This window comes from Aethina tumida, chromosome 6, assembly GCF_024364675.1.
Source record: "Aethina tumida isolate Nest 87 chromosome 6, icAetTumi1.1, whole genome shotgun sequence".
Classification (NCBI taxonomy): Eukaryota; Metazoa; Arthropoda; class Insecta; order Coleoptera; family Nitidulidae; genus Aethina; species Aethina tumida.
Genome location: NC_065440.1, coordinates 15,066,675 through 15,078,365, shown reverse-complemented (window position 1 = coordinate 15,078,365; position 11,691 = coordinate 15,066,675). Strand labels below are relative to the sequence as shown.

At 23.8% G+C, this 11,691-nt stretch overlaps 1 protein-coding gene across 1 annotated transcript; it reads right to left on the bottom strand.

The window, feature by feature from the left end:
- Positions 1 to 9,038, bottom strand: LOC109597617 (fatty acyl-CoA reductase wat). Its single transcript, XM_020013360.2, has 7 exons — positions 8,645 to 9,038; positions 1,552 to 1,674; positions 1,229 to 1,500; positions 1,064 to 1,173; positions 812 to 1,004; positions 261 to 758; positions 1 to 193 (listed from the first exon to the last, which is right to left on the bottom strand). Exons 1-7 carry the CDS (start codon positions 8,948 to 8,950, stop codon positions 103 to 105), a joined length of 1,593 nt encoding a protein of 530 aa, XP_019868919.2. The 5' UTR covers positions 8,951 to 9,038; the 3' UTR covers positions 1 to 102.
- Between the last annotated feature and the right edge of the window lie 2,653 nt (positions 9,039 to 11,691).

Here is an 11,691-nt window from a genome sequence, read left to right as displayed (position 1 = left end):
TTTATAACATATTTATTAACAATGTGATACAACGGTTATAAAATAAATAATAATATTACAGTAACTAAAAATATATACAATTCATAGTAAAACATAATATTGTTAATATAAAATTGACGTAAAAACACCATATAATATTCTAAGGAATATTCCATAGAGGGTAAACTTCACAACATTATGAAGAATGAAGTACCTACAATATTAAACAAAAATTAATTAATTAATTTGCATAAAAAACATAAATAAATCATTATTTATACCTCCAACATCTTTTCCGGGCTTCTGGAAGATTGTCCCAGCCTTCCTTAAGCAAGAAAATCCGAAGGCCGCATACTGACGCCAAACAGTGCTTCCTCCAGTCCACCATTTTCATGCTGAAAGGAAACGCCTTTTGGTCCTTCTCATTCAGAGACAGCCACAGATCTTGAGTGTTTTTGTTACTGTAATTCCAGTTCTGTCTGGCGAAGTACGCAATCACTTGCATGAACTTCTGGATTTTGTTGTAAATTTTCGTCAGCCTTAGTTTCTTTCCCGAGAGCCTCAGCCCAATGTCTACGAAGAAGGCAGGAACGTAGTGGAGGAAGAAGGACAACAAGTTGAACATGAACAAGGACTTAACCAGAGTTAAGCTGTAGTACCAGACTGATCTCATGGGGAAGATGTGGTACCCTTGTTCCGACGTCCAGTCCATATATTGGCCCCAGGTCAGTTTATTTTCCGGTCCGGACACGTAATTGTAAACCTTTATGTCGTCAGAACTGAAAGGAGTTAATGAGTTAAAGAATAAGTGAATATAAACTGCGGTGCCAACCGTTCAACTGCTGTTTTGTAAGTTGCCGCAATCAAGGCGTTGGTCACGTAGTCCGCTGGTACTAATTCGGCTGTTTTGTCTTTGTGGCAGCAACCCACACGTATCAATCCGCAACCCACACCCACAACCACTCCTGTGGGTCCGAACATGTTGTCCACCCACCCCACGTGTGGTTCCTCGTAGGTTCCAACCACTAAAATCAACAAACGAGGATTAATAATAGGAAAATAGTTGTGGGGACGATATACCCACCAATTGAAGGTCTGTAAAGGCAAGTCGGAATGCCCTGCGACTTCCTCTTGATCAAGTCTTCAGCCACGGCCTTGGTCATGGAATAGGTGTTGGGCCACTTGCCCAACAATCTATAAGTACAATTTAATCATCAATCAATGAAACATAAATATTTAATAATATTACTCTGGAAGCATCTTGTCCAAGACATTGTTTGGAGTCCTTTCAACGAGCTCCATCAACTTCTCCGGGTTCACCGGAGGCTCGTAGAAGACCTCATCGATGTCCTTGCGGTTGCAGTTGGAATAAGCGGTGCTGACGTGCGTTAGGGCCTCCAAGTGTTCGCACTCACGTGCCAGTTCCAGAATTTCGGCCGTTCCTCTGACGTTTATGGCGGTTGCCAGGGAGATGTGCTCGTCGAATTTGGTCGTGGCGGCCACATGGAAGATGACGTTGATCTACAAGACAACCATTACGTTTGAAGGAAGGGAATTTTATGGTTGAGGTACCTTTTTGGCCAAGGAACAACGTTCCTCCTTCTCTATTCCAAGGCCTGGAAGGGATATGTCCCCTCTGACTGGGTAGATGTTTTGCTGGAACTTGGGCCTGATCTCCGACAGTGGTTGGTAGAGCTAAAATTAAAAAAATTGATTAGTGTTGACATAGTTAGCTTCTGGATGAGAATTGACGTACTAAACAATGTTTTATTGTTTACCCACCTACGTCAATATACCCAATACATATAATGTTTCCCTTTTTTTTCGAAGAACTATAAATTATAAGATTTCAAGGTGAACAACCCAAAAAAATTACAACGTAAGCAGATTTGATGACTAATTAAAATAATATTTTTATACATATAGATAGTTAGTTATGTAACTTAAATCAGTAAGTAATTTTGGATATTTGGTTTGTAAATGTGTTATATAAATCTTCTAAAAAAATTTACTAGTTTTAAATAAATATTTATTTAATGTCCTAGTCGTAAAGGTAAATAAATAATATAATTTGTTATTTATTATTGCGCTTCAAAACGGTCAACGTCAGACCTTCATATTTTAACCTCAGCCAATTCCAAAACACTGATTAATGTAAACTCCAAAATTCACCTTAAAAAATTTGAAAAAAATTGTCAAAACTGATGCAACAACAATGAAGATAAATGGTGTGGGTTTTTTTTGTTTCACAAACATTTGCACAATTCGATTCGAGGTCGTTTTAATTCGATAACCCGTTTGTGTGTGGGATTGCCTGTTTCAATAAAAATCCTAGATCAGGGAAATTTTTGCCTTATAACGAGGAAGAACCTTGATATTGATCACCCAAAATCGGTTCGTTTGTATAAATTCTATGTTTAATTAGTCCAGTCGCAAAAACAACGGAGGATATAACCATAACAAAATTATGTTTTAATAAATTACAAGTGTTTACAGTACCAAAAATTAATCAACACTGGATCAGGTTCGATTACACCTATCAAATAAAATATGTGCAATAGGTTAATTGCAATCAATATGGTGAAATTGCAAATGTTAAATATACGAAATTATGCAAATATTTCATTTCTTCTGCTTTGCCATGGCTGAAATAAAATTTAAATAATGAAATATTTTAAATAAGTGGGTTACAAAAACGTATGGAGGGAAATAATAAATCACATATATCGTGATTAAAAAAACCAGTTTCACTTTTTATTACTTATGCACATAAATTTATCATTCACTATAACAACGAAGTTTCGTTACTATCACAGATTAAAATGGTACTTATTTACTCTCCGGTACCACTTAAGTGCTAAGTTTTTAACCGTTATTTTTAATTTTTTATACCAACACAGAGTTTATTACACCACAGATTATTAGAATACTTAATCATTATATGGTACTACCTAAGTACATTCTCTAGTACTACTCTTATAACTTAAGGATATTTAAGGATTTTTTAGTTGTATCATATTATATTAGTACTTATTTATTCTCTGGTACCACCTAAGTACTAGATTTTTAAGAAATTATATTTTTAACCTTAATTTAATTTTAATTTACTACAATAATGTCTTCTTTGAGTAGTACCCAGATTATAGTAGTTCTTATTTATTTTCTGGTACTACATATATTTTTTAATATACTGTTACAAAGAGGTGTTTTCTGGTACTACTTAAGTACATTTAAATAGTTAGAAACTGAGATTACTTATTCTATAATACTATATTTTTTAAATATATTTTTAACATTTACAATTTTTTAAATATTATAACAACGCTTTTTTAGTAATACCAGTGATTCTTATAGCTTTTCTAGTACTTCTCACTTGCGAGTTCTATAAAGAATTATATTTTTAACAATTTTTTTAACCTATTTTAAGAGTTTTTTTGTACTACCACAGATTATTATAGTACTTATTTATTTTCTAATCATCTTTTTTAAAAAATTATATTTTTAACCTTTATAATTTTTAAATCACTATGAAGTAGTCTTTAAATAGTACATAGGTTATAGTAACTCTTATATTTAGCACTATCTAAGTACCTGATTTAAAAAAAAAATATGTTTAACCATTATTTTTTTTTAATTATTGTAATAATCAGAATTTTTAAAGTGGTACTACATATTTTAATATTATTTATTTGTTATCTGGTACTACTTTTATACCAACGGTTAAGAAATACCACATATCATAAGATTATTTATTCTATGAAACTATACTTTTTTAAATGTATTTTAACACACAAAATCTGATAGCAAATAATTCTCTAGTACTACCCACTTATTAAATTTACAAATAATTATATTTTTAATCTTTTTTAGCAATTAGCAATTTTATAATCTACTTTAAGGATTTTTTTAGTAGTACCATATATAATACTACTTATTTATTATCTGGTACTATTTAAGTACTAGATTTTTATAATTAATTTTACCTTAACTATAGTACTACCCACATACTAAATTTATAAATAATTATATTTTTAACCATTTTTATCAATTTTATAATCTACTTAAAAGATTTTTTGTAGTACCATAGATACTTAATTATTATCTGGTACTACTTAAGTTCTTAATTTTTTAAATTAATTTTAACTTTTTGACTTTATTCTCTGGTACTACCTAAGTACTAAATCATTAAATAAATATTTTTAATAGTATCTTAGTTAATAGTACTTATTTATTATCTGGTACTACTTAATTACTAGATTTTTTCAATTAATTTTAATTTAACTCTAGTACTACCCACTTACTAAATTTATAAATAATTATATTTTTAAACATTTTTGGCAATTTTATAATCTAGGATTTTTTAGTAGCACCATAGATAATAGTACTTATTTATTATCCGGTACTACCTAAGTGCTATTTTTTTTTAAATAAACAGCAACCGTTACAATTACGTAACATTCATAAAAAAAAATTGCAGACAAGTCAACAATTTAAAATTTATGAAGAAATGTTTGTCCTGCAATTATCAAGTACCGGAGTGAAATTGTTGTTTGCTTTGCTTGCTTAAACGCGTGAAACATTTGCATTGAACAATTCCACGTGAAAATTCGATTTAACTTGTAAATCGTATGTGCGATTATGTGGAAATCGTGTAAAAACGGAAGAAACGGTGCAACTAATTAATTAATTTATTCCGTGCGTCAACGGACGACGCAACAAAAATTAAAGTGGCAACCTCAATCACAATAAATCTAATCCGTGACCTTAGCAATGAAATCTTCATATTTATTTATATTCCGCGTCTTTTTTACTTAGGTTTTATTGTGTTTTTTTGTAATTAACATAAACCGCTAATTGGCTTTGGTAAAAATTTATGTTATTAGCGTAGTATTTTGTTGTGGAAAATTGCAAAACGTTTTTAATAACACAAAGTTTCGTTATTATGTCTTCGGGCGTTTTGAGCAATACACGTGGGCCAAATTTTGCCAGTCAAGAACCTTCGAATGCAGCTGTTTCCAGATCGATTGGATCGATCGGTATTTGTCCGCGTGTCAAGGCTTGTTATCGCCTGATTTTTCACTAACGTTTAACCAAACCAAATTAGATGCCAAACGGTCACAATATAAACATTAATTCATCTTTTTTTTTCACACACACTCAAAGTTCATTTATGTTTTACATTAATATATAATGGCTTAATTATGCTCAAATTATGACTGACTACATTTTAGTTACTAGAAGAAATTAATAATGTTTAATGATCAATAAAAAATTGTTTATATAAACATGAAGAAAAATTATGTTTTTTTTTTTAAATTAATAAACATGTAATTTTATTTATAAAGATTTAATTCCTTATATATTATATCTTTGTCTTCGACTTTATTTCCCCAACATTTATTGTTAAAAATTAATTCTGACAATTAAAACGTTGTGTTTTAATTTTCTTGTATATATTAAAGAAATATTTTTTTATGGACAATAAAACAGTTTGTCAAAAAATTATGAATATGTTGACCTAGAAATATTTTAAATAAACAGAAACAAAATGTATTATTTTAACATTTCATTGTTTCTAAATGGAAATTTCAATGTTGTCACAACGAAGATTAAAATGTGACAAAATTTTTCCAATTGAAAATTACATAAATTATGTAAGAAATCAAAGAAATTGGACTAAACCAAAACTGGTTTAAAACAAGTTCCAAATTTAGTTTTGTAGAATATAATTTGCTAAATCACATATGTTATTAATTTGTGTTAGACCAATTTTAAATTAGATATTAAGTCAATCGTAAAAAATTAATAAAATATGTATTTCACATATTTATTTAATAATATTTCAATTTTATTAATTATTATTTATTTATAATAATAATTAATATATATATATATATATATATATATATATATATATATATATATATATATATATATATATATATTTGTTAATAAATTAATTGATTTGTTAATTTGAATAATTAAACAGTGTAACATAAGTTGTTTTAGAGCTAGTTGTCTTAAGTTACTAATATTGTTTATTAATATTATATATAGTCTGTTTCTCATTATTTATTAATAATTTTTGAAATTTTAAATAATATTTCTTTACTAATTTTTTAAATTTATTTAGATTTGACCACTTTTAACTTGAAAATTATAAAATAAAATTTTAGTTTATAATGTACTTAAAAGACTTTTATTTATTTTTTTTATTAATAATTATTGAGATATATTAATAATTTTATTAATTTGGTGTTAGTTTAGTGTTATTTAGTGTTGACTAATTTTAACTTAAATTTGAGACTGAATTATAAAATAAAATTTTAGTTTTTAATACAATAAAAAAATCTGTCTCATTTTTTATTAATAATTTTTGAGATTTATTAATATTTTTATTAATTTTGTAGTGTTATTTAGTTTTGATTACTTTTAATTTGAATTTGACACTGAATTATAAAATACAATTTTAGTTTTTAATATAATAAAAAGTCTGTTTCTCATTTTTTATTAATAATTTTTGAGATTTATTAATGTTTTTTACTAATTTTTTAAAGTTATTTAGTTTTGATCACTTTTAACTTGAATTTGCGACTTAATTATAAAATAAAATTTTAGTTTTTGATATAATTAAAAGTCTATTTCCCTTTTTTATTATTAATTATTGAGATTTAATAATAATTTTATTAATTTTGTAGTGTTATTTAGTTTTGATTACTTTTAATTTGAATTTGACACTGAATTATAAAATACAATTTTAGTTTTTAATATAATAAAAAGTCTGTTTCTCATTTTTTATTAATAATTTTTGAGATTTATTAATGTTTTTTACTAATTTTTTAAAGTTATTCAGTTTTGATCACTTTTAACTTGAATTTGCGACTTAATTATAAAATAAAATTTTAGTTTTTGTTATAATTAAAAGTCTATTTTCCTTTTTTTTATTATTAATTATTGAGATTTAATTTTGTAGTGTTATTTAATTTTGAATACTTTTAATTTGAATTTGAGACTGAATTATAAAATAACATTTTATTTTTTAATATTTTTTATTAATAATTTTTGAGATTTATTAATATTTTTATTAATTTTGTAGTGTTATTTAGTTTTGATTACTTTTAATTTGAATTTGATACTGAATTATAAAATAAAATGTCAGTTTTTAATATAATAAAAAGTCTGTTTCTCATTTTTTATTAATAATTTTTGAAACTTATTAATATTTTTTACTAATTTTTTAAAGTTATTTAGTTTTGACTACTTTTAATTTAAATTTGAGACTGAATTATAAAATAAAATTTTCGTTTTTAACACAATAAAAAAATCTGTCTCATTTTTTATTAATAATTTTTGAGATTTATTAATTTTTTTCTAATTTTTTAAAGTTATTTAGTTTTGACTACTTTTAACTTGAATTTGCGACTTAATTATAAAATAAAATTTTAGTTTTTAATATAATTAAAAGTCTATTTTCCTTTTTTTATTATTAATTATTGAGATTTAATAATAATTTTATTAATTTTGTAGTGTTATTTGATTTTGATTACTTTTAATTTGAATTTGAGACTGAATTATAAAATAAAATTTTATTTTTTAATATAATAAACAATCTGTTTCTCATTTTTTATTAATAATTTTTGAGATTTATTAATATTTTTATTAATTTTGTAGTGTTATTTAGTTTCGATTACTTTTAATTTGAATTTGAGACTGAATTATAAAATAAAATTCTATTTTTTAATATAATAAAAAGTCTGTTTCTCATTTTATATTAATAATTTTTGAGATTTATTAATATTTTTTACTAATTTTTTATAGTTATTTAGTTTCGACTACTTTTAATTTAAATTTGAGACTGAATTATAAAATAAAATTTTATTTTTTAATATAATAAAAAGTCTGTTTCTCATTTTTTATTAATTTTTGAGATTTATTAATATTTTTATTAATTTTGTAGTGTTATTTAGTTTTGATTACTTTTAATTTGAATTTGAGACTGAATTATAAAATAAAATTTTATTTTTTAATATAATAAAAAGTCTGTTTCTCATTTTTTATTAATAATTTTTGAGATTTATTTTATAAAGATATTTAGTTTTGACTATTTTTAAATTTGAAATTTAATTATAAACTACAATATTAATTTAAAAAATAATTTTTTTAGATAACTTTTTACAATGTTAATTTAATATAAAATATAATTTTTATTAATAATTAAGAAAAGATTGAATTGCGTATTTCTTATTTTATTTTTTCATAATTTATGTTAATATTTTGGTTATAAAAATTATTCAAATGTATAGCCATTAAAATAACACATTTTTCAGTTTAATAATCAAACATTTCCATATCCCCTTTGTAATTAATTATTTACTGTGTTTTCCCAACACTTAATTGATAAAAAAAACAATTTAACATAAACTAGACAAGTTAGGTTTAATATATGTACTAATTTTAATTTTAAATAAGTAAATTTTATAAATAAAATAAGTTCCTGATTTTAATTATTATCAAAACTGGAAATTTTTAAACTAAAACCAGATGCAACTGGTCAAAAAACAAGATTTTATACAAAAAAAAAAAACTGTTTTCTTTGTCTGACCAGTAAAATTATTTGGTTTTAAAAATTTCCACTTTCAATTTCTAAACAAAAAACGAATCTTACCGGATCTTTGAAGATGTCGTCCAGCCTGGTGGTGAACTCCTGGCCGCGCTTAGGCCTCACGAGCACGTAAACGTAGATCTCCTCGCAGGCCCTGCACAGCTTCTCGATCAGCAGCTTGCCCAGGAAGCCGGTGCCGCCGGTGACCAGCACGTGCTTGCCGTTGAAGAACCTCACTATCTCCGAACCGTCGGCGTCGATTTTCAGCTGCCTCTGGCGGTACATCAGCCGCAGCGGCAGACATTCCTCCTCCAAGTTGGGCACGTGGCTTTTCTGCTTGAACACCTCGAACGAGTCGTACGCGTTCATGGTTTGCGTGCGTTGTGATGTTGGACGCGTTCCTCGGGACTCCTTACTGCTGCACCGTTTCGGGACGGCAGAATTTTTAAGGAGACGAATCTTATTTCGTGTCGTTCGATCGATCTGACGGGCTGGTGGGGGGTTGCGGATGTGGGGACGTTTGAAGTTTAAACTTTAAAGTTAATTTTGTCCATTGCGACACGAATACGAGTTTCTTTTTTTTTTTTGTTTGGTAATTTTTAATTTGAAAAAAATTGATACTGGGAACTATGGAATATAAATGGATTTTTTAAATTATTATAAATAAAATACTTTATTATTTATTTTGTTAAAAAAAAAAATAAAAAAATACTTCAAATGGGCCAAATAATAATTAAAATTGTATTTTAAATTGTTAATTTAAATATCAATTAATTGTATTTATATATTATTTGGTTAATTTATTATTATTAAAATTATTTTTAATATATAAAAATTTATTAATATATTATATAAATTTATTTATATTTCTTATAAAATTCAAAATATTATAAAAAATATTTTGTTAATTTTGATACAAATTTCATACAAATTAATTTATGAATGTACTAAAATAAAAAAATCTTAATGTGGAAAAATATTATTAATTAATTACCTTATTTCCCTTTTCTTATTAATAATGTTTATCAAATTTACAATATTAAATTATTTAACACAATCTAAATAAACTATATTTGGTTAATTTTTATTACAACAAATAATAATAATAATAAAACTAAAAATCATAAAAAATTAAATTATGAATGTTAATTTTAATCGTTATTAATGATTAGACAAATGAGGCAATTTTTAAATTTTATATTCATTAAAATCTAAAATTTTCTTAATGTGAGAAAATAATAATCACTTTGTTTCCCAATTTTATATTTAATATTGTTTATTAAATTATTTATCACAGAATACAAATAAAATGTATTTGTTTAATTTTTGCTACAACAAATTTTTAAAACTTATTCATTTAAATAAAAAAAAACACAAAATTAAACTTGTAATTAATCAAAAATTAAATTATAATGTTTATTTAATTAGTTATTAACGATTAGGCAATTTTTAAATTTTATGTTCTTTAAAATTAAAAATTTTCTTAAGGTGAGAAAATAATAGATAATGACATTATTTATTAATCACTTTGTATCCCAATTTTCTATTTAATGTTGTTTATAAAATTCACATTATTAAATTATTTATCACAGTATACAAATAAACTGTATTTATTTAATTTTTGCTACAACAAATTAATAAAACTTAAATTCATTTAAATAAAAAAACACAAAATTAAACTTGTAATTAACCAAAAATTAAATTATGAATGTTTATTTAATTAGTTATTAACGATTAGGCAATTTTTAAATTTTATATTCTTTAAAATTAAAAATTTTCTTAGTGTGAAAAAATGATAGATAATTAAATTATTTATAAATCACTTTGTTTCCCAATTTTCTAATTAATATTGATTATAAAATGTACATTATTAAACTATTTAATACAATATAAATAAAATTTTTATTACAACAAACTAATAAAGGTAAAATTCATAAAAAATAAAACTTGTAATTAACCAAAAATTAAATTATGAATGTTAATTTTAATCGTTATTAATGATTAGACAAATTAGGCAATTTTTAAATTTTATATTCTTTAAAAACAAAAATTTTCTTAGAGCGAGAAAATTCAACTTGTAATTAACCAAAAAATAAATTATGAATGTTAATTTTAATCGTTATTAATGATTAGATAAATAAGACAATTTTTAAATTTTAAATATTCTTAGAGTGGGAAAATAATAAACAATTAAATTATTTATTAAATACATTGTTTCCCAATTGTCTAATTAATATAGTTTATAAAATTTACATTATTAAATTATTTAACACAATATAAAATAAAATGCATTTGGTTAATTTTTGTTACAGCAAACTGATAAAACTAAAATTCATTTAAAATAAAAAACCACAAAATTCAACTTGTAATTAGCCAAAAATTAAATTATGAATGTTAATTTTAATCGATATTAATGATTAGACAAATAACACAATTTTAAATTTACTTAGTGTGAGAAAATGTTTATTTAAATAATTTAAATAATTATTAACGATTAGACAAATAAGGCAATTTTTAAATTTTATATTATTTAAAATTGAAAATTGTCTTAAACTGAGAAAATAATAGATAATTAAATTATATATTAACCACGTTGTTTTCCAATTTTCTATTTAATATTGTTGATAAAATTTATTTATAATATTGTTTATATGATAAATTTCATACTTATATATCAAATCTATAAATTATTAGTTGAAATAAACTATTTGTCAAACATAAATTATTAAATTGTTTGTCAAAGAATAATAATGGAAATATTTTATCATTTGATCGATAAATTTATAATTAATTTAAAATAAAAAATCCGCGTAATTAAACTTGTAAATGACCTTAAAATAAATGAAGTAAAAAAATTATATTTTTTTTTATTAATTTTACATATTTTAAAATAATGTTTTTCTGCTAAAAAATAATATAAAATTAAAATGTAATTAATGTAAATTTAATTATAATAATATTCGTAAATTTAAATTATTAAATGATTGATCATGGTAGCTAAATAAAAAATTGTGGAACGTTGAATTTTAAATTTGTTTTTAAAATTTGTAAAAACAATTACGTTTTACAACTTGTGTACGTCATAGTTACCACAATATTTTTGCAATTAA

Excerpts from the sequence above, each read along its gene's own strand:
- LOC109597617 (XM_020013360.2), bottom strand. The coding sequence starts at position 8,950 with ATGAACGCGTACGACTCGTTCGAGGTGTTCAAGCAGAAAAGCCACGTG. Across the intron at positions 1,675-8,644 it reads ACGACATCTTCAAAGATCCG|CTCTACCAACCACTGTCGGA; the intron begins GTAAGATTCGTT and ends TTTTAATTTTAG. Across the intron at positions 194-260 it reads GCCCGGAAAAGATGTTGGAG|GTACTTCATTCTTCATAATG; the intron begins GTATAAATAATG and ends TTAATATTGTAG.